The sequence below is a fragment of the Protopterus annectens genome, chromosome 3.part0 (genome assembly GCF_019279795.1).
Source record: "Protopterus annectens isolate FY-2018-M chromosome 3.part0, PAN1.0, whole genome shotgun sequence".
Classification (NCBI taxonomy): Eukaryota; Metazoa; Chordata; order Ceratodontiformes; family Protopteridae; genus Protopterus; species Protopterus annectens.
In genome coordinates, this window is record NC_056731.1 from 1,112,246,736 (window position 1) to 1,112,271,831 (window position 25,096).

General features: G+C 42.5%; 1 protein-coding gene across 1 annotated transcript in view; it reads right to left on the reverse strand.

The window, feature by feature from the left end:
* LOC122796987 (histamine H3 receptor-like) overlaps positions 1 to 25,096 on the reverse strand; it is a 260,309-nt gene that overhangs the window by 62,021 nt on the left and 173,192 nt on the right. The window contains exon 3 of the mRNA XM_044065758.1: positions 5,920 to 6,217. Coding sequence (XP_043921693.1) covers positions 5,920 to 6,217 — 298 coding nt within the window. The remainder of the gene's footprint in view (positions 1 to 5,919; positions 6,218 to 25,096) is intronic.

Below are 25,096 nucleotides of genomic sequence, written 5' to 3' on the forward strand. Positions count from 1 at the left end.
TTATGTCATGCAATAGTAATAGTCTTAGATATATCTATGCCTGTTTCTAATGTTACTTCCTTGAATAACATTAGCTGTATTACATGTAAGAGGGTTATCTGCTGGAAAAAGAAATGTCTGTAAACCATTTATAGGCCTGGGTTCTTCTCAATGGATAATTTCAATTTCCTAATTGTTACATGACTCCTTAAAGCTGACAGTGCTGATTGAACTGTGGTGTTAATTACAACTCTAACATTAGCTGTGCTGGTTGTGCTGTCCCATTCAAACTGATTGTGCTTGAAAGGAATACTATACACAGCACTCTTGTTTTAATCCTTAACTTATATGCATTGGTGCATTTGCAGTATTTGGTGCTAAGATTAATCATATTAAATGAATTAATCTGAACAATAAATGAAAAAAGCTGCTTTTCTTGTTCAACTGAAAAGATTTTTTCATGGAGGGGATAAAACTTAGTAGACATGATTTAAAATGGCAGAGAGTACTTTGGCTGTGCAAAGCTATGGTTTCCACATTTTTAGACCAGCCATTCCACAGGAGGGAAAAACAGATGGGGGCGTCTCAGTCTTCATTCAGGGCTAACACACATAAAGGCTGGTTAAGTAGCATGATGCACAATAGTGTCTTCATGCTCAAACCACCATTAGATAAGTCTATTACCACATAATAACAAGCTATAGATCTCCCTCAATGACCCAAGAAAGTCACAATACCTATCTAAATGAATTGGAGCTACTTAGTATTATTAAACCCAGTACCATTTTCCAAGATGCTTTAATCTATCTGATTATAGACAGGGAAATATATACACCACTAGTGTAAGAGTGCAGAGATTCTTGGACTTGTTAATACAAATGCCCTGGAACAAGTAGTCAGAGTATGCAGAAGGGGAAATAATATCTTTCACCTCATCCTTACTAATATGAGGGGATCTTATACTATCCCTTGCATAGCTTTGTTATTTGTTAGGTCTATCATTTAAACCATCTCCTTTGAAATAAAATTGAATCTGTTGACTATTTCCACCTTGGGTACCTTTAAAAATTTCTCCAAGACAAACTACCTGCTCCAAAGTGCTACACTGACAAGTTTCAAATCACATCCAAATCTAGTTAACTCTCCTGAATGTGTGGAAATATATAGCTAAACTATACCAGCATATAAACATCTGCATAGATGTGACTGTACCTGTTAGAAACAAGTAAAGGCCCACATCAAAACACTGCCCCTCCCTGGTGAAACTTTATTATCAACATGTCTTGCAATACAAGAAAGAGACTACTGGTTAAAAGTAAGAAGAACAATGCACAGAATAATACAGCCCTTATCATTAAATTAAACAAACAACTCAGGTGCTTATTTAAATCTGCAAAAGCCAAGGTCTAGGCAAAAACATCCACCCATACAAAGTCAATCACAAGGCATTTTTTAGTAATGTTCATAATATCAGGAGCACAACACAACAATGTACGGAGCTGATTGCAACAATGTTACTTACACAAACTTACTTACACTGAAGCTGAAGGTATAGGTAACCTGATGGCAGATAAATTCAGCTCAAACTCTACCTCTCTCTCTCCTCCTCATCTATCTCACAGGAAATACGTGACATAGGCTTGCCTTCAGCAAACACAAAAGTCCATGTCCTAAAAACGCTATCAAAAGCAAAAAAGACTGTATCAGTGGGTTCTGACAATATCCCAGGATGCATCTTATATAGCATGAAGCATGGTTTAGCCACACCCCTAACAACACTGTTCAACCTTAGCCTCCATACATGTTTTGTACTATATGAATGGAGAACAGCAACAGTAATTCCCCTGAATAAGGTAGGCTCTTCCATGTACCCAAGCTTTACAGACTCATAAGTCTGGCCAACCTCGTATGCAAGGCCATGAAAAGAATTATCATAGGATTTATCAATAAAGGCATAGAGAACCTCCAAACACTGGACCCATTTCAGACTGACATCAAAGGCAAATCATGCTAACTCAACTTGGTAGACTTTTTTGAAAAGACCTTTAAAGCAATGGACAAAGTTAAAACAGTACACATCACCCACCTCAGCCTAGCCAAAGCCTTTGACTTAATCCCCCACTTGTAAAAAAGCTTAATAAACTAGGAAAAAAAACTCTCAACACCCACTACATTGCCAGCTACCCTCACAGAGAGGATGTAAAAGATCAAAATAGGTGAAGCTACTGCCAAAAAAAGACCTGTCACCCATAGAGTCCCATAATTTGGTGCTAGGACCTCTTTTTTTTCACAGAAGTAAAAGCCAATACCAAAGGGCTCTGGCTGACTACGTTTGCAGATGATTCCAAGCTTGGAACAGTGACTGAATCTTCAAAAGGCTCAGCCATCCTACAGAAAGGCTTGTCCTAAACAAATAACTAGTACTAGACTCATGGACTAAAGCTAAATGCCAAAAAATTCATTATTGTCTCCTTTGGAAAGTCGAATCCCCTGTAAAACTATGACAGTGACAACACAACTCTAAGAGTTGACCCAATAGTTCAGGATTTGGGAACTTATGTAGATAGTGGCTTAAATTTTGACCATCATGTGTCAGCTGCAGCAAGGAAGTCCTATATTGCACAGCTCATAAAGAAGAGGATGGCTTCTAGATCCAGGAATGTCATTGTCCCCATTTACTCAGGTCTCATTAGGCCAATCATCGAGTATAATGCCCCTGGTGGCATGTATCTTTCCAGGTACATGCAATAAATGAAATTCCTGCAGCTATAACCTATAAAACTGATACAAGGCCTAAACAATATGTCCTATATGAACTGCCTGATAGCCTTATCACTATATTCAGTCTGTTACTGATTGCTAAGAAACGGCCTGTATACAGCATACATGACATTCTCTGACCAATTACTGATGGACTTACTTCACATTTTCAAGTCAAATGGTATCAGAAGTACTTGATCCAGGGAACTAAATCTCTTCTGCAGCATTAATAGCATGGTTTGGAGGGATAGCTATATCTCACAGAGGATACCGCTGCTCTGCAACGGACTCCCTTTCCATATAGTATAAAGCTCATCACTGACGTTCAGATGTTACAAAGACATGTGTCTGGAGTATTTCTCCCCAGGCCTCCGCTGAAAATTGGCTTGTTCAAAGTCAGACTTTCCTAGTAAACAAATGCTAAATAAATTAATAAATAAACCTGGACCAATGGATTGGAAATAGGAAATTTACCACAGGATTCTACCCTGTACTATTAATGGATGGAGGAAGCTACTAAATACTTTATCCCAGTGCATGCCTCCCCTACAGATACTTATGTTTTGATCTAGTAATTTTCACTATACAAATATATAAATATAGGTTTTGGAAAGGACTATGTGACTCAAAACTTCAGTGAGATAGGATTTAACCACCAAATGGAATAATTGGTGAGTCTTAAAATGGCCATCAAGGGCAGTTAGCCTAGTACTGACTTATGTAGCTATGAACTTATAATGATCCCTTGTGAAACTCTCACTTCTAGACAATTGTGATTCAGCCTGCCGGTAGTCAGTAATGTCACACTTATTTAACTGATTGTCATTAGACTTTAATGAGTTAATATGAAGATAGCAAAGCCAAAATAATTTATTTTATAAGTTATCAGTGAAACTGTATCAGCGAAATCTAATAAGGTAGAAATATACAGCTATTGCCTATAACTTCACCCATAATGGCTTTATATATAATGGAGATAAAAATCACTGTTGCTGTTTTCTGCAGGGTTATACTAATATGATCCATTGCAGACTTCACATAGAAAAGTGCTTATCACCAGTTTTATTGCTCTGCTGTATTTATCTTACTGTTATTTGTTACTTCATACATGAAGTTTCAATAAAGTTTCAGATTTTTAAGTATACCAGTACCATTTTGCTTAATTTACTTAGCTATTATGAGCAACCGTATAATGAATAGCCAGTTATTTTACATTTCTACATTAAGGATGGGACGAAGCAGGCCAGTACAATTTCTCCCATCTCCGTGGTGGTATGAGGCCAAACTCAGTGGGCCTGCCCACATGAGATGGTCGATCATCAGTATTACTGCAGTACTAAGTATATTGCCAGCATCAGCAGTATCCTGGGCATAGGGAAGTAGAAGCCTGCCCCTAGCTGCTGCATGGTGACATTTTCTGTCTGAGCATGACAATAGTTTATGACTGTATAAACAGTTTATTAAATAGTAGCCACAGAGTAGGCTTCTATATGTTTTCTTAGCATCTTTGTCTATGAGATGTTATAGCTGTCACTGAACAGTTTTCAGGAAACAGAAGCCAAAAATCTGGGAGAATTGACATAAATCCAGGCAACTAGATAGGCAACTATGGAAATAAATGATAAAGAGTAGTAGGGGATCCGATAAATATGTGTAAAACTGTTATATTTCCAGAATTTTGAAAAAAAAGCAAATACATAATCTGTTAAACACAGAATATAACAACAAATCACTGTTTCTAAGTGTTGGATGCATGAGTCAAGTGCTTCTGAGACCCTAATGCATATTAGCATCATACTGTATGTTTGCAATGTAACAATCAACATTTTAAGTTATAATAATGAATGCATAATTAAATTACACTCATTAAAATAATGTTTTTTCTTGTATGTTTCATTTTCATTTCTAATCTATTTTTTATTATTATTTGAAGTTCTTTATTTTTTTCTTTTCATCTATAGTACCTAAGTCAAATCTTAAAATAAAATTTAAATCAGATCTGTAAACATGCCACTGTTGACACTGGAATGATGCAGGCCATGATATGGGTTATGAGTCCCGTCCGGATCATCTTTATGCAAAATAACTAAAACAAGTCTGTTCTCTCACTTTTCTTGTATTATTGACTGCTTATGTTTATAAAAGAGCTAACTGTAAAAATAACCACAAAGCTCATTTGGCTTAATTGTTAAATACTTGTTGTTGCTGCCTTCTGTTCATGATGGCATACATGAAGGAATGCTTTAAGAAAATTGCACTTAAACCAAAACAAAACTTTTTTTTTCCATCCCTTTCTTCCTCAAAATAGTTATATGTTGTTTCTCTGTACTTCTCCATAAATGTGAATTTAATAATGCCACTAGAAGCTTTAATTTGTGCAATGAATGAAAATGATTGTCATTAAATTGCATCAAGACATCACAATATATTTATAATGCTTTCTAGAGATTAATTTAATTATATATTTGTATCAGGAGATAACAAGTATTTTAAAAACAGTATTATGCTTATATTTATTTAGATCAAGAAAAGCAGATCTTCCAAAGAACTTAAACCCAAGTGCCACTGCATTCAGGTGGTTCCAGGACTACAACTATACGTGTTACTGTGAAGGACTTGCTTTACAACAAATCAGTTTTTTGAGAGACTTCCTAAAGTGGTTGTGGCACAAAGGATACAAGCACGGATTAATGGAAGAATTTAACCACAGCAGCCAATTTGTAATCTCGTACCAAGCAGGGTGAATGCAGCTACCTCCGCATGTAGCACGAATGGGTACAAGTAGAGAATAGGGAGCCCAGCAAGCAATAAAGATGCATACAATAGTAGCTAATGACTTTGCAAGTTTCTTATCTTTGGATAATTTCAACATTTGAGTATTTTTCTGATGCAAAGTAACTTTCTTATCGTTGAACAGTTTTAACACTTGGATGTGTTTTTTATATAATGCACCACTGGTTGTTTGGCATTGGTTAGACAAACATTCAATATGGTTTGAATCATTCAGAGTCATTGCCCTGAAATTTGTGGATGGTTTCTGTTTTGTAGTGGAATTACTTAATTTTCTTACTGCCCATGTCAGAGATGAGATCCAATTCCCTTGAGTATGTTTGTCAGTCTGTATAAACTTCTCAGACCCTGAATATCCATCATCATGTTTCAATGTCTGTGGATTGGTACCTTGAGTTGCTGGCTTACATCTATTTTTATCACGTTTCCTAATACTCCAGTAAATGTCTATATTAAAATAAAGAATACTTAGGAGTGGCATCAGGAAATCCATAGAACAACTACATATCAAAAAATGCCATCTGTAGAAAAATTCTGGATAACACTCTTCATCAGGCACTACGCTCCTTCCCACAACATGCTCCCAGAGTATTATTGAGGGAGTATACAAAAGAAAAGCTGCAATCCAAATCGATGCTATCTTAGATGTGGCATAACATGATGTATTTTGTTGAACTCTGCAAATGACCTGCCAGAAGGAAAAAAAATGAAAGCTATGTTCTTCTTCTTAAAACAACATAAAAAAGCAATACCGTGGCTGAGTCATTATCATATTTCACTTCTATAATTTCTACAAACTAGGTACCTTTATCAAGATCTATAAAAATAATTTATTAGGAATCAGAGATATGGCTAAGCAATATTTTGTTTGCAGAATTATTCTTAGTTTTAGCAGACATTTAATAAATTCAGATTTGCACTTTTGTAAAGTTACCGTCAAAGACCGATCATGGTCAAATGGGGCCCTAGTCAGGGTAATGGATTGAGGACACCAATGCAGCCATTCCAGTCTCCCATTACTTGGCTATTTCTCCACAGTTACCATAAATACTGTTCAAACCTGTCAGCGTGCATGCTATTTTCTTCTTTATTTCTACAGTGATTACAGATATTTGGATTTAGTTTTAAACTATATTTCAAATTTTATAGCAAAAACACTGATTGCCATTTGTTAAACAAAACAATACAGTCTCACAATGAAAAGAGACTTAGCATGAACAACAATAAACTTCTCTGCCCTTGAAACTCACATTCATTGAAACTTGAATTGAAACCCACATTTGTAGAAAATGCATCTGGCCAGTGCCAGATTAAGTGTATCTTTGGGCTGTTTTCAAACCACAGGCCCATTGCACACATTTGTATGACTATGCATACATGCATGTGTTCTTTGAGCCACTTTCCTGATTGTTTTTTTCTAGTAAGCAATGAAATAAACTGCATAAACCAATAATGACAAAACTACCCATTTCAGAACAGTTCAACCACAAAGGCCACTCAAACTTCTGTCATTATAATACACCAATATCAGTCAATGTGCACAAACTCTGCAGAAGTAAAAGTCATTTGAATAAGTCCACATTATAGAGAATTGTAATTAATGAAGAGGTTGCTGCTGGCAAGCAACTTTGCTATTCAGTATATCATCTACAAATTAATTGCCTGCTGCACTTGAAGAATAAATTGCCTATGTTACATTAACAAAACCAAAACAATAATATTGCAATAAGGAATGGCTGGCAAACCAACAACAGGTTAGTAGTTAGTTGGCATCTCACTCAAAGGAGGACATACTTTGAAATGCAGCACCCCCATCCTCCCTTATGCTACATAGTAGTGTAAGCAATCAATCAACCTCTTTTGGGAAGAGAACCCACAACTTTCTGTACCAAAGGCAAATGTACTACCTGTTGCATAGCTAACAGTGAACAGCAAAGCTATGAAACTCTGTATATGACATTGACAGATTGTAATTCTCAGTGATTAACACAAAAAAAAAATAAAATAAAATTAGTGGGGACTTGGCAATTGTTGTGGAGTTTAAGGCACTTCCCTGCCCTTAGTTATTAAGGGTTAGGGCTTGACTCTAAGCAGAATCATTTAACTAGACAGTGCCTCTAACTGGGACATACACACACACACACACATACACACACACACACACACACACACACACACACACACACACACACACACACACACACACACACACAAACAAACACACACACATGCACTCTCTCTAAATGGAAGAGCTATACACTCACCTGAGCTGCATAGTGATTCTGTTTGCTCTGTATCCTCAGCTCTCTGCATGAGTATAGATAATGTTAGGACAACAACTTCCCGTGTGGGTTTAGATTACAAGGATGTTTCTGGGGCATTGTGAGATAAGAAAGTTTTCCTACAGGGTCCTAATGCTTTCTGTGTTTATGAAGTCTAATCTATGAACCTATGGAGCATTATAACATTATTGCATGCTGATAAGAATATCTTAAGAGGAGTGTCTGACATGGATGTGAAGTCATATCTCTGTGTAAAATTGTTTCAAAAGCAATAATCCAATGCATACACACTAAAGTTGTTTGCTGTCAGATTAGAACCTCTATATATCTAGTTAAAGTATCTTGAAAATGCAGTAGTCACTGTTATTGCCATAGCACAGGTTTGTCTTGAATACTGTCAGAGTGCATGTTATACAGGATGGCATCATCGGTGTATGTTACACAAAAGATGTTTGGAGGAAGGTCTGACATGGCTGTGGACTCGTGTCATTTTAAAATTGTCACCATACTGATTATTGGATGCACACCGAACCCAGTTGGCTACAATGAGAGTTGAACCCCTACCAGACTAGCTGCAGAGCACAGTACTTAATGCAAGCATCACAGCACACATCTGTTTTTATAGTTCAGACAACACTTTATAGCTGATGACATCAGCAGTGTCTGTTAAAAAGAAGATAGTAGTAGAGGTGTCTCACATGCTGGTTTAAAATGGTCTCTTGAATGTCAACCAAGTGAACACAGACAGAACAACATACAAGTTGACCACAGTGAAGGTAGAATCTCAAATTAACTATTTACAGGGCACAGTACTTAAAGCAAGTGTTACAGCCCAGGTATGGTTTTTATGGTGTCAGACAACACTTTATAGCTGATGACATCCGCAGTGTCTAGTGAGAATAAGATGACAGTAGGGGTGTCTCACATACTGGTCTAAAATAGGGTCTTCAACATCAACCCAGTGAACACAGACACCCACAATTTGGCCCTAGTGAGAGTAGACCCCCCTACATAACTGTTTACAAAGCACAGTTCTTAACACAAGCACCACAGCACAAGTCTGTCTGCTACACTGTCAGACAACACTTTATAGCTGATGACATCAGCAGTGTATGTTAAGAAGAAGATGGTTGTAGGAGTATCTCACATGCTGGTCAAAAATGGTCTCTTGAATGACAAGCAAGTGAACACACACACACACACACACACACACACACACACACACACACACCAATTCAATGGCAGACACAGCTAAAATAAATACTATGGTGTTCATACCTAGTTCATATCAGAAATGTTGTGTCATAAATTGTATAACCTTAAAAAGGTATTTATAGTGCTTTGCCCATTTGCCTGTAGTTAGGCAACAAGCAAACATGAGTCTCTGCTTTACTGAGAAAATTATGAGTTCTATTGATTTGCTTTCATCTGCACAAACACAGTAAGTGGAGAGGCATGGCCATAGGCACTTTGAACAGTACTGAGTGGAAGAAAGGCACTTCCTGCCTAGCTGACTCTGTGGTAGCAGGTGTAATAGCAGTAAGTTCTTATTTAGAGCACAGACGATAAGGGATCGAATCCACCTCTAAATAAATGTTTTACATGTGTGTTCATTATATAATTTAATTGCATGTGATAATTATTGGAAATGTGAGAGAGAATGACTACATTGAGGTACTGTATAAAAACAAACAGTACTCAAGTGATTTAACAGTACACATGTGGAGTTACATATGTATACAGTCATCAGTCAAAATAAATATTTCATATAAAATGTTTAATATGAGTGCCTTTATTCTCCTTCAGCTGTGTGTTTCCTCAGCACAGCAGGTTTAAGGAGCATTGTGTGGAAGTAACAGCACCATGCTATAGGATGTGAAGGGCCATTCACCATCAGTCGACATTGGTGCTCAATGCCAAATGCCACGTAAATATAGAGGACAAAAAGTGAAGGGTTTCATTGTGGATTTCTTATTTATGTGTGAGGTGAGTGAATCTATTTTTTTGACCAGATTAAAGGTGTGAAATGGGGTAGATAGGAAATTTTTTGAAATGGGTGGCAAGCAGGGGGAAGAACAAATGGAAAGCAATACAGAAATGTTTAGGAGGGAATTAAGAAAGAACCATAGCTATCCACTTCTTCAGCAGTGTAAAATGAACATGGAAAGAATATTGGGTGAATTGGGACTGTCATCTAAACAAAGATGGGTGACAATAAAGCAGCAATACTGTACAGCCAGTTGGAGCAAATCAAGTGTGGCATGAAGACACGTATGAAGTGTAGAGCTATGTATGGGAAGATATTTTGTTTTTGGGAAAGGTGCCCATTTTTGAGTTTTTATTTCAGTAACAGAGGAATGTTGGGTAAGTGACATAGGTATGTCAGGGTCAGGTAAGTAGGGTAGGTGAGGAAGCGGTTGCACACAAACAAGATATACAAAACAAGTTATAAGGATGGTGAGGGATACAACAGATTGGGGAACACTATGACTAGGGATAGGGAGAGAACATTGGAAGGCCATATCCGTAAACATGGGGACAGTACGAATCTAGTCCTAACCCTCAGAACTGTCATCATTGTCCCCCCTACTTAGCTTGCTGTTGGAGTGCTTGATGTTTTCTTTTGCCCAATATTCCAGTGAGCATCTTCCCCATCTGGCTGAGGAGTGCACCAATGGTGCTTTCCACAACCTCATGCACCATACCTGGCATCTCCTGATGGGTGACAAAATCTCCACTGCACTAGCTGCCAGGGTAATGCTACCTGATGGAGGGCCCAGGTAGTGCAGGGCCTGCAGAAGCAGTACTGCCAGGTTGGGTCCTACATGTGCTAGGCATCGGTGCAGCAGTCTTTAGAGGGGAGACAGGCTGACCTGCAGTGGATGGCCTACCTTCTGTGTTGTACATCATTTTATGAGTTGGTAGAAAATGATGACATCAGAATATTGTGACCAGACATATAAAATAAAAAAAGAGAAATAAGGGGTGGGGTAAGAGACTAAAAAGAAGATAATTAGTATCATCATATGTGACATACAATAAATTAGTATGATATAAATAAACATAATTTTACTTTTACATTAAGTATACTTTTTAGCAACTATAAACCATTACTGATGATTCTTCAAAGTAATCCTTACAATATGCACATATTGCACATATACTTGATCAGATAATACAGAAATTAAGTGAATGTTATCCCATGTATACCAGTTTTGTTGAAATTATTATGTAATGTTTATAAATTATTTTACTATGGGCAGGATTGACGAAGGCTTGCACAGAGTCTAAGAGTAGTGTAAGACTCCATGCAGCCTTCACAATCCATGAACAGCCCTAAAGTCCGTGTAAGAGACCAGCTAAAACGTCTCTTACACGGAGTGGGCGTGGATATGCTAATCACCTCACTTGCATCCGAAAGGCATGCAAATGAGGTAGATTAGCGATCCACGAAGCCCAAAGCAGCCCGTGTAAGAGCCGTTTTAGCTGCAGAAATGTACTCAGTTGACAACTGAGTACGCTTCTGCAAAAATCACAATGGAGCCATGTCAGCTCCAGATAAAGGGTGCATATGTGACAGGCAGCATGCCAATGGCCAAATATGTGGCCATTGGCAAGGTACCCCGATGCAAATATGAAAAATAAATGTTTAAACGCAGCGCAGCCCCACGCAAATGGGCTGTGCTGTATAAAACATAAAAATAAAGGTTATAAACCCACAAATGTGGATTTTATGCAATACATGGATTTACAATACAGGGACCAGCAGACCAAAAACAACATGGCCACCATTTAGTGGTTGCTAAGGGGGGAAGCTAAGTCTAAGAGATGTAACTAAGCATTAGTAGGCAATCTGATGTAAATGAGTGTTAGGATACTGAATTCCACTGTCACATAGCAAATGAGGACATTCTGAGTTGTGTAAGACATACATAAGGGGGAGGAATAGAGTAGGAGATAGGTGACATCACAGGGGGGAATGGTAGAAAGAAATGCAGTTCATTGGAGGTCAGTGTTACATGACAGATGTCAGACACATATCATGGAAAGAGGAGTGCCACAAGATAAGCATGGGAAAGTCAAGAAATGGAAGGTGTACACTGTTGCTTACACCAAAGTTTCTTGCTGGGCATGCATGCGCATGTGTGCGCACCATGAGGCACGAGTAGGGCAGTCTGCGCGCATGTAAGGCAGACTGAGCATGTGGGAGCATGTTGGCAGACTTTTAAGACTGTTTGCACTGGTGTGCGCGTATTTTAACCCGAATAAGCAGATTCTGAACTGTGTAAGCATGTGTGCGCGCGTGTAAGCCACTGTGAGCGTGTTTCTGCTGGTATGCGCATTGCTCCCCCCTGAGGAAACAGAAAGGAAAAAGGAAGCAACAGAATTAGTAGGAAGCTAGCAGGGAATACTGCTGGAGCTAGCAGGTGAAAACAATTAGAAGCAGGCAATTACACAGGCAGAATAGTAGCTCAGCCAAGCACTTAAAACTCTGCAAACAGCAGTGCAAGATGTTTCTCTCGAGACACTGCAAGACAGGAGTAAGCTATTAGAAGTGAAAACTGAAAAAGCTGAACTCAGAGCAGAAATGCTAGGGGCTGCCATAGCTGTCATAAGGAGACATAGGCGACTTGCTGAGGGTGGTGACAATGCAGATGGTGCCAGACTACCCACAGTGAGGAGACGGAGAAGAGTGTACAGGCCCAGGGTCACCTACCACGGGTTACATGAGCTGGAGATAGTAGAGCGCTATAGAGTGGACAGAGACCTCCTGCAGCAAATTGTCGAGCTGTGCAGGCCACGCCTCACACACAGAACCAACAGAGGGAACCCATCCCAATGGAAACCAAGGTATGTGTTGGCCTAAGAATACTAGCAACAGGTACCTTCCAGAGACCAACTTGTGATATGATGGGGATATCACAGGCATCTGCCTCCAGGGTACTGCACCAGTTCCTGGATGCCATGTCAGCACATGTCGGTGATCATGTATATTTCCCCAATGCCCGTGAGGTATTGGCCAGCAATATGCGTCTCTTCCAGCAAATAGCGGAATACCCTGAGGTAGTGGGTACAATAGACTGCACACACATACGCATCAAAGCACCAGCCGGTGAGCGGGGTAGGGTCTACATTAACCGCAAGGGCTTCCGCTCCATTGACTGCCAGGTCATGTGTGATGCCCAGGGCATAATAATGAATGTGTGTGCTGGCTGCCCTGGGAGCTACCATGATTCCCATATCTGGCATTTGACGCAGCTGTACCAGACATTTGCCAATGGGGACATCCCGCACGGACACCTAGTGGGGGATGCAGGATATGCACTGGAGCCGTGGCTGATGACACCCATCAGAAATGCACACACACCTGAACAGGAACGCCATAATGAGGCACACGCACAAACACGTAATGTAATAGAGCGTGTGTTTGGGCTGCTCAAGTCACAGTTCCGGTGTCTGGACACATCTGGTGGAGCCTTGCAGTACTCACCAACTACATGTACCCAAATTGTCATGGTATGTGCTATGCTACATAATATGATCTTGTGAAAACAGCTGCAGCAGGACCAGCATAGGGCCAGGCCAAACATCCCCCCACCATTGCCAAGGCCATCACAGGCAGAGCGTGACTCGGAGAAGGAACACCCTGAGCCTGCCCCAGTAGGCAGAAGGAGGTGTGCCCAGTATGCCCTGGCCTTGGCAAAGAGGCAACGCATAACACATACACTGGCTCAGTAGGAACACTGGGAATGATACCCCTCTCTGACTCACTCATATAATAACAGGGATGCCTAAAATGACATAACCTGCTCTCAAACATGTACAGGGAGTGTAGTATGTGCATCCGACAGAGGCAGACTTGCAGCACCACCTGAGACATGAATGCCATGTGTTAAGCAATGTAACACCATGTAGTATATGCACACTTGAGGACCCTGACTAACATCCTACCCTCACCAAGCATGATGCCACAATATGACAATGAGATGATCAATTGCAATAATTGGCTGAAGTTTCGCAGTTTGTCAAAGGGGATCCAATGTGTGCCAGCCTGGGATGACAAGCTGAGCATGACATGGTGCTCCATCTGCTAGGATTGGCGTGCACCTATCAGTGCAGGCCGTATGGATACTGGCAAAGGCTGTTGTTACCCACAGCATGCCCTGAATAGGTAAGGCTCAAAACACAAACCCACCTCCATAGGTATCACAAGGGATAAGAACCTAGATGTAATGCTACCCAATGCCAGAAGTCTAAACAGCAAGATGCATGCAGTCTAAACTCACCCAATATGGAGAATGTTGATATCTGTGCTGTAACAGAAAACTGGGTCAAGGCTCACAACAGCACCCTAACACTACCAGGTTACACCTCATACTGTGCTGTACAGCCTCAAAACATGGAACAAGCTACAAAAGGAGGGTGACTAGCAATAATTGTCAAGGATAACCACACTCCCATGTTGGTACCACAACAAGAAGCAGCATGGACTAGCCATGGTCAAGTAACAGTGGCTAAAACTGCCTCCCAGTTTATAGCCTGCTACAGACTACCATCCCAACACCAGGAACTGCACCTGGCCTATGTTGGAATACATGAATATATAAAGTCCTCCAAACCACATTATATTGGGTGACTGAAAATACCCAGACATAGTCTGGGAGCATTATACTAGCTCCAACACTGTAGGACAAAAGTTCCTAGAATCCATAAACCAAAATGCCCAGGAACAACGTACCACTCCCACAAGAGGGGTAAGCATACTGGATGCGATAATCAGCAACATGGGTACTGGATGGCAAGATGAGAAGTGTATCCCTCACTGGTAAGACCAGACCATAGAGTAATCACACTGGATATACACATCCTGACCACAGTCCCTGGCCAGAAAACCACAGTGAAAAACATGTGTAAAGCAAAAGTTGCACTCCTCCAAACTGATGTGGAATCCATTAAAGGCCCTGTGCAGGTGCAAAATATGGGCCACACCTCAGAACCTGTTATACAGGCATTCCATGAACACTGCCAGGAATGCTTGGATTATACAATCCTAAATTAAAACAAGACACAATGCCATACACGCAGGCATCTGGCATGGTGGACTCCAGCCATTACCAAACCATGCAAGAGAATGAGGAAGCTACTACATGATAGAGCAAACATAAAAAGGGAAGTAATCACTGATCAGTAGTATGGCAATAAAATATGTCCACACATACAATCCACTAAGGCCAGCTACAACAAGTTGAATCTGTGAATCTTGAGGCAATGTTACACCTGCCCCAAGTACACAGACAACCCTCAACTCCTTCCAAGAAATACAAATATATGTGAGAGATGCAACCATTTATCCAAACTGGAAGCTGAGCTCCCTCAACTCAGTACTTCCAAAAGTAGTCAGGAGGAGAAGGTAACCACACACACCACAAACCCAGTCCCACATAGACCTATCACAACTGCAAACAAAAGACATAAACACAGAAAAACATTCCCGGAGGCCCGAATTACAAACACACCACACCAACAGAGGCCTCCAAAGCAGACACCCAATCAAACAACCTCCAAACATAGCACATGCAACACATAGTACACAAAGCTGGTGTGCCAAACAGTCACTGGCCAGAAGGAGAAACAACATGCCTGATACAGTTGTAATAGGTGACTCCATAGTGAGACACGCTGCTGTCCCGCAAACCAGACTGAACAAGGGAAAGGGTACAGTAAGCTGCCTGTAGGCTGCTACAATACGCCACATAACACAAGTATGCAGGTCACCCCAAAGCAAGTAGAAATATGATGCAGTCATAGTCCATGCTGGTGTGAATGACCTGAGATGTACCTCCCCGGACTACATGAAAAGAGACATAGATGAGCTCTCCGATTATGTAGTCCAGGCCGGTATGACACTGACCGTTTGCAGCATCCTACCCTCACCAAGAATGATGCCACAGTACAAACACAGAATGATCAGCTTTAACAAGTGGCACAATTACTGGTGTCATTCCAAGGGATCCAACGTCTGTCTGCTTGGGATGTCATGCTTGACAAGCCACGCTGCTGTTCCAGGGATGGCTTGCACCTGTTACCCCTGGGCATCTGGATATTGGATAAGGCTTTTGCCACCTCCATAGAGCCTTTCGTAGGCAAGGCTGAAAAGACTAGCCCACCACCCTAGAAAACATAAGTGGAAAGAAACATAAAGGTAATGCTGACCAATGCCAGACGTGTAAACCTCAATATGCATGCTCCCGAGGCCCTCCCCAGTATGGAGAACATCAATGTCTGTGCAGTGACAGAAACGTGCTGCAAGCCTCCTGACAGCACACCAGCACTACCAGGTTATACCACATATCATGCGTTATGGCCCCAAAACCTGGACCAAAACATAAAAGGAGGGTGAGTATCCATATTCAGCACAGACACCCATACGTCCAGGTAACTGACAATGCACAAAGCACTGGAGTCCACCCATGTGCAACTAACCATAGGCAAGACTGCTGTACAGTCTGTAGCATGCTACAGACCACACTCTCACACACAGGAACCCCACCCAGCCGTCCTGAAGACACTGGACAGTATGAATGTCCCACCAAATACCAAACAAGGTACTCACAAATTACCACATAGGTGGTAAACCATTATGTATGGAAGGAGTAATCAGGGACCTAGGGACACAAGTGGACAGTAACCTGTTATGTGACACTCACATTGCCAATGTGGCTAGGAAGACTGTCTATATTGGACACCGTATCAAGAAAGGATTCACATCTACGTCAACAGAGGTCATTGTGTCCCTATACTGTTCTCTTATCAGACCCATAATCTAGTACAATGCCTCATTTGGGATGTACCTTACCTGACACCTGCAGCAGTTAGAAAGACCTCAAAGGTACCTCACCAAGAGGATAAAGGGTCTCAAATATATGTCATATGCTGCCTGGCTGTAGACACCTCAGCTGAATGCAGTCACATACTGCCTACACAGAGGCGTTGTATGTCTGTTGTACAAGGCCATGTCCAACACAGGAGTAATGGACATGCTCCACCCCAGAAAACTCAAAGCCATCGGAGCTGTGAGAGTGAGAGATGTCAACCTCAACACATAATGAAATAGGATGTGCTGGAGGGACAGATACATAACCCAGAGGCTCCCCACACCCTGGAACAGAATCCCACTCCATGTTAGGCAGAGCCCCTCACTGACACTCATCAACAGGAATCTTGCCAAGTGGATGGATGATCGTAGATGTACACTGGGGGTCTTCACTGTGTCACATCCAGATAGAGGCACAGTAAAGTAAATCATAAATGGCCATAATATTCACATAGCAAGGGGTGGCGAAAGCCACACACAATCTGGCTAGGCTTACAAATGCCCTAGGGTGGATAGCCTAGTATGAACCTATGAACCTATGAAGATACAAATTGTACAGGACACTAAGGATAATCCCAAGGCTTCCTCAACTGATGGTAGGAACCATGTTGGGAATTCACAGATATGCTCTGAATCACACAAATATTACAAACAACATACCAAACACACACACATATTGCCAACATACAACCTGACAGGTGCAGTGCAAACCCCCAGAATGCAAAATATTTATCCCAGCAGACTGCTGGCCCCCTGACATTGCAGATGCTGAGGTAACAGCCAGCATCTACAAAGCAAAACACACAGCAGCAATGGTATGAGATGGTGTCCTGGGCTGAGTCCAACATGGACTCCAAGAAGAATGGAATGCCAAATCACACTACTGCTCAATGTCAGCCTTACCAAAGGATATGTACCCAAAGAGCAGTGTACAACAACAGTGGTCCTTCTCAACAAAGGTGTTGCCTGAATGGATACTGCAAGCTACCACCCCAGAATCCTGAGAAGCTTGGTCTGCACAGCTATGGAAAGGATCAGCATGTACCGCAGACATAAAGATATTGGGGACCTACTGATACTGGACCCTACCCAGTGTGGCTTTCTTAAGTGCAGATCCTGCCCCTAAACATGTTTGACTCATTTGAAACAGTCATTAAGGTCATTGATGAGGGCAATGTGGTCCACACAGCGTAGCTGGACCTTGCAAAGGCTTCCATACAATACCCTATGTGTTCATTATAGATATGCTCACCAGCTTAAATATAAACCCCTATGTCAGTAGAGGGGTTGCAAACCAGACCAAGGACAGAACTGACATGGTCAGACATGCTGCAGCCATGTCAGACTACAAACCAGATATAACTGGCATCCCACAAGGCTTGGTCCTGGGACCTCCCTTGTTTGGTATATATGTCCCATAGGTACAGGCCAACATGGAAGGACTGTGTCTGAACGTGTTTGCAGAGGACTACAAACTGCCCATCATATCTGACCCTCCAGCCGACATAAGCATCCCACAAAAGGGCCACATAGAAACAGACAACTGGTGCCATAGCCATGTCAGCAAGCTAATTGCAGAAAAGTGTACAGTCAACCCCGTGGATATACAGTAATTGCCCACCAATTACCACATAGGTGTTAACCCATTACGTACTTAACATGTAATGAGAGACCTGGGGACACAAGGTGATAGATATCCTGCATTGGACAAACATGTGGCTGTAGTGTTTACAGAAACATACCATATACCCACCTAATCATGAAGGTTGTCAGATCTAGATAAGGGGAGGTCATTGTGGCTCTGCAGTCATCCTTCATCAGCGTTACAATTGACTACAATAGCCCCTGTGGGATGTACTTCAGCAGACACCTCCATCAACTGTAAAGTCCCCAAAAGTACCTCACCAGGAGTATCAAAGAGCTTGAACAGATGCCATGTGTTGCCTGATTAAACAAACTGCAGCTCCACACACTGCCATACTGCCCACCCAGAGGCAAGCTGTGCCTGATGTATAAAGCCATGTCCAAGCTGGAATCAATGAACATGCTGCACCTTGTACAATCTGAATGGCAGTGAGCTATGCACATGAGAGACCTGAACCCCAGCACTGACATACATAGGACAAGCTGTACTGCAGGATCCATAACACAGAAGCCACCCCCACTCATGAGTAAACTCCCAGTACAGGTTATCCATAGAGTCACTCATCGATTCTCCTCAAGAGGAATCTTGATGAGTGGATGAGAGATGGTAGGTTTACCCTGGGTATCACTGTTATGTCACAGGTAGACTGAGGCACAGTATACTAACCATGACATATGTCATGGCAAACTCCACTTACAATGTGTGTCGAAGGACAAACACACTCTCCGACTAGCATTAGAAATGGCCTAGGGCACATCGCTAGTGTTTGCCAATGTACACCTATGTTGTGGAATACACTACCAATGTTGGACAAGCCTGGTTTAAGTAGTTCATATCTGAACATAATGCAACATGGTCAGATGTGCACAACTGGCCCCTAACCAGGCTGTTGTGCTCACTATGGAAATGTAAAGCAGTGATAGGACTAAAGCCCAGGATACTGTCCACCACAGTGAAAGTATTGAACCAGTACACTATACGGTACTACAGTGTTAGGTCAGTATGAAAGGATGTTGACAACTGTATGCAAAGTATCCCATGCAAACCCTGCAGGCACAGTATAATCCCTGTTGTGTTCACACACAAAGCAGTTGGACAGTAACTACACAACATGACACACAACACACAACCATAAACGGGAGATATTGTTCAAGTTCACACTCATCCACAAATGTGGTGGGCTGCAGAGTTCAACATATGGAAAGCTCACACTGGGCATGCTCGCACACTTTGATAAATGAGACATATGTCAGACAACATGCCATGGGAAGGCTGAACTGGGCATGCTCACACACTTAGGCCAAATCTCATTTTAGCAGTTGGCCACACATATCTGGTATTTGTACGTGTTATTCCAGGAACCAACCACATTACAGCAATCTGCCCAGTGCACACAGTTAAATGACTACAGAGACATATGTGATATAGTGGATCCCTCCCATATTCAAACATCTTCCACAGATACACAAGTTGTTCATACAAACAGGGAATGCTATGGCAATAAAGACCTGCAAACAGTCTATCAGCAACAAATAATGTGCATCTGACAATTAAACATATGGGTGTAGAGGTCAACACTAGACTGTTTGCCCTAGGGAATGACAGCTTAGCCAGAGTGTGCTTGGCATCTGCCTCCCCAGTACAGTAGGCTACTGTGCCACTGTAAAGTAGGTCACATAAGGCACCATGTGAGGCTAGTGTGCTGTGCCTCTGTCAAGCAGGGACACAGTGGAGATTCCAGGGTTTGAATTTGCTAAGCCACATCCATGTTGTTGGTGTGTGCTGGAAGAGGGTTGCTGAGGACCACTAACAGTAAGTGGGTGTCAATAACAGACTGAGGGGAGCCTTATCTGCATTGTCTGGACAATTTCACTGTCAACACTGTGTCGTGATGATTATGAGGGATTGAAGTGTCGTGCCGGTACTGTTCAGAGATGTCCTCCCTCTGTGGGCTACTGCTCTGCAATGTATTAGCTCACTCTGTCTGTTGGACAGCTCATATATGGCTGGTGTACACCTGACAGGTGTCCTGTTGTGGAGCAGTCATAGGTATATTTGGGATAGCATGATCAATGCAAACCTTCCACATGCTCATAGAATGCAATTGTCAAGGATTATGCAGAGTGGCCTGTATACTCTCCCAGCATGGGTCCTTTGAAGTCTTCCACCCCAGTCTTCACAAGTGTAAAGTCTGCTTTTGATAAATACAGTTTGTTTGCAGTGACAACCTTGCCTGGGGGTGGGGATGGGATATGGATGCCCATGGAAAGGTGGGTATGGTCAGATATCAACAATGGTGGTCTACCTCTGGTGTGGAACAGTGAGTACCCATGTTGCAGATGGTCAGGTGCAATATGTATTCCCCCTTGTGGCTGTGGTGAGTGGTTCTGCCATAGCACATGGACTCACAAATTGTAGTGGCTGTAGGGTAATGTTGTAGAGGCCTGAGTAGTTCCCACACACAATATGCCTGTACCTGACGTTAACAACTGGAATGGTGTATGTGAACACCTGCATATCTTGGCACTGTTCCCAGGGAAGCAAAGTGTGTGTCCTGGATGTGGGATGGGTGGTCTGGACTGGTTGTGTTGTGTGTTACAGGTCCTGTGGTCACGAAGCATGGTATAGAACATAACCTGCCAGTGCGATGTGCATATCTGACCCTGAAGTAGGTGGCTGCAAATGCATATACATGCTATCCCCCACCTGACAGGTAGTACTAGATGTACATACCTCTGTAGAAATAATGATGTCAGCACCCTATAAATACTGCAGGTGCAGAACAGATGCCCAGTAATTCAGATAGTTGCTCTGCTAATGCGTCTCCCTCAAGTGTCATAATATGGCTAGGTAGGGGTTTGAATCCTGCAAATGCTCAGTGTGTGTGTGTGTGTGCAAGTCTGTGTGAGGGAAATGTCCCTTTTGGCAACTGGGAAAACACACTACAGGATGCACATTCCCCTTTCTAAACACTGATGATGTCAGCACCCTATAAGTACAGCAGGAGAAGGAAAACCTCCCAGTAATGCAAATAGCGCGCTCTACTAATGCGTCCGTCTTGAGTGTCATAACATAGGTAGGGATTTGAATCCTGCAAATGCTCAGTGTGTGTGGAGGGGGATTAGTGTGTGTGCAATTCTGTATGAAAGAAACGTCCCTTTTGGCAACTAGGAGAACACACTACAGGATGCACATTTCCCTTTCTAAACACTGATGATGTCAGCACCCTATAAATACAGCCGGAGAAGGAAAACCTCCCTGTAATGCGAATAGTGCACTCCGCTAATGCGTCTGTCTCAAGTGTCATAACATACTTAGGTAGGGGTTTGAATCTTGCAAATGCTCAGTGTGTGTGGAGGGGGGTTAGTGTGTATGCATTTCTGTATGAAAGAAATGTCCCTTTTGGCAACTAGGAGAACACACTACAGGATGCACATTTCCCTTTCTAAACACTGATGATGTCAGCACCCTATAAGTACAGCAGGAGAAGGGAAACCTCCCAGTAATGCGAATAGCGCGCTCTGCCAATGTGTCCGTCTCGAGTGTCATAACATTGTTAGGTAGGGGTTTGAATTCTGCAAATGCCCAGTGTGTGTGGAGGGGGGTTAGTGTGTGTGCAAGTCTGTATGAAAGAAATGTCCCTTTTGGCAACTAGGAGAACACACTACAGGATGCACATTCCCCTTTCTAAACACTGATGATGTCAGCACCCTATAAGTACAGCAGGAGAAGGAAAACCTCCCAGTAATGCGAATAGGGCGCTCTGCTAATGCGTCCTTTTCGAGTGTCATAACATAGTAAAGTAGGGGTTTGAGTCCTGCAAGTGGGGGTGGTGGAAGTAGGGTGTGTGCAATTACATGTGTGAGAGAACTGACCCTTTTGCCAACCAGTACAACACACCAGCTGCTGCATATTCCAATCTCTACACAGAGATGATGTCAGCACCCTACAAGTACAGCGGAAGAGGGCAAATCTCACAGTAATGCAAATAGCATGCTCTGCCTCTCACTACTGTCATAGCACAGTTAGTTATGGCTTTGAATTCCACACATGCCACATGTGTTTTTGTCACACAGAATGCCCATGTGTGTGGGTTGTTGTTCACAATAATGCATGACATCGATTAAACCAGTAATGGCAATGGACACAGATGATGTATGTGTGTGCCAAATACACATATGTACCTGTGACCTTCAATAGTTACCATGTCTGACACCTGCCACATGTGAATACATGGTATTTGCACTGGATAACATTATGACTGTGGTCTTCTGTGCGGGTGCTGCATGTGGTATGTGTATATACAGTGTGAGATGTAGATGGTATCATCCTAGCAGCGAGGGATACACATCTGATCTGGGGCATATAGTCTACATGTTGGTGATGAGCAGGTGCTGCATGTTTTCACCTGTTGTGGGAGTGGTAACAAGTTGTTCCATAGCAATGCAGTGACTACATGCTAGGAACCTTTCAGCTAGGGTGTTGTAGCTACAGTAATTCATCAGCATTCAGTAATACGTCAGCATTCCTGGTGAGGGTATGATGCCAACCAAGGTCAGGGTCATACCAGCCTGTGCCACATGCTCAGAGAACCCTTCCATGTTCCCTATCATGTAGTCCAGGGAGGTACATCACAGGTCAGCCATAGTGGCATGGACAATGACTGAGTCATATGTGTCCATGCCTCTGACTGACCTGTATGCTTGTGTTATGTGGTGGACCATAGTGCCCCACGGGCATATCACTGTGACCTTCACCTTGTCCAGCCTGGTGAGCATGACCTCACTGTACCGGACAATAAAGGTACCTAACACAACTGTAGCAGGTGTGTTGTCTAGCCGTACAGGCTGTGACTGTTTGGCACACAGGATTTGTGTGCTATGTGTTATGCGTGCTGTGTTCTGGCATAATGTATGCCTGTGTGCCAGCTGCAGAGGTCTCTGCCGCTCAGGCAGGATGCTATTCTTAGGCTCCATGAATGGCCCAGTGTGTTCACATGTTTGTATTGCTGTCAGTGTAGGTCTACATCAGACTGGTATTGTAGTCACTGTAGTATTTCATGCCACCTGACAGGTTATGCCAGTACTGGGTTCAGAGTGCTTAGTCCCCAGTTTGGCTATGTGGTTGCATCTCATACATGTGTTGTACATCCATGTGTAGGGGAGAGGGTTGACTGTGTACATGTGGCAGCTGTGACATTGCCACATGACCCACATATTCCACAACTGTACCATAGAGGTGATTGACAAGTGACCTTTGCACATGCTACCATAGTATTGTGATTGCCAATGTGATTAACAGCCCATAGGGCCAATGGGGAACAAGGTACATAGGTTCATAGGTTCATAGGTTCATACTAGGCTATCTGCCCTAGGGCATTTACAAACCTAGCCAGAATGTGTTTGGCTTTCGCCACCCATTGTAAATTTATCTTGCTATGCCCTTTTTCGAGGTTAGTATACTGGGCCTCTGTCTAACAGTGACACAGAAGTGATACCTGGGGTAAACCTACAATGTCCCATCCACTCATCAAGATTCCTCTTGAAGAGAGTCAATGAGGGACTCTGCCTAACCTGGACTGGGATTTTATTCCAGAGTGAAGGGAGCCTCTGGATTATGAATCTGTCCCTCCAGCATGTCCTATTTATTTCAGTGCTGATGTTCAAGTCTCTCGAGCACGTAGCTCAATGGGATTTGGATATTCTGAGGTGCAGCATGCCCATTAATTCCGGGTTGGACATGGCTTTATACGTCAGGCACAGATCGCCTCTGAACAGGCGGTATGCCACTGAGTAGAGCTGGAGTTTCTTTAACCGGTCAGCATATGGCATCTGTTTGAGCCCTTTGATCCTCTTGGTGAGGTACTTTTGGGGTCTTTCCAGTTGCTGCAGGTGTCTGGTAAGGTACATCCCAACAGGGGCATTGTACTCAATTATGGGCCTGATGAGGGATGAGTAAAGAGGCACGATGTCCTCCCCTGATCTAGATGTGAATCCCTTCATGATGAGGTGGGATATATAAAATGTTTTTCTAACCACTTTGGCCACGTGGTTGTCAAATGAGAGATTGCTATCAACTTGGGTCCCCAGGTCCCTAATTACTTCTTCTGTACTTAATGGATTACCACCTATGTGGTACTTTGTGGGCACTTTGTTTTTGCCAAAGGGGGGTGACTATACACTTTTTGGCATTCAGCTTGAGGCCATGGCTCTGGCACAAGTTGTCTGTTTCTATGAGGCCCTTTTGGAGGATGCTTGTGTCAGCTGGAGAGTCGATTATGGCGGCCAGTTTTCAGTCATCTGGGAATTTGGTCAGCCACAGTCCTTCCGTGTTGGCCTGTACCTCCGAGAAATATATACCGAACAAGAGAGGTCCCAGGACTGAGCCTTGTGGGACACCACTTGTAACTGGTTTGGAGTCTGACATGGCTCCAGCAATTCTAACCATGTGGGTTCTGTCCTTGAGCCAGTGTGCAATCCATCTAGTGACATAGGGGTTTATATTTAAGCTGGTGAGCTTCTCTAGAATGCCCGAGTGGGGTATTGTATCGAAGGCTTTTGCGAGGTCCAGGTAGGCTGTGTGGACCACCTTCCCCTCGTCAGTGGCCTTGGTGACTGTTTAAAAGAAATCAACCAGGTTTAAGAGGCAGGATCTACCCTTAACAAAGCCAAACTGGGTATGATCCAATGTCTGTAGGTCCCCAATATCTTTATTTATGGGGTCCATGATGATCCTTTCCATAGCTTTGCAGACCAAGCTAGTCCG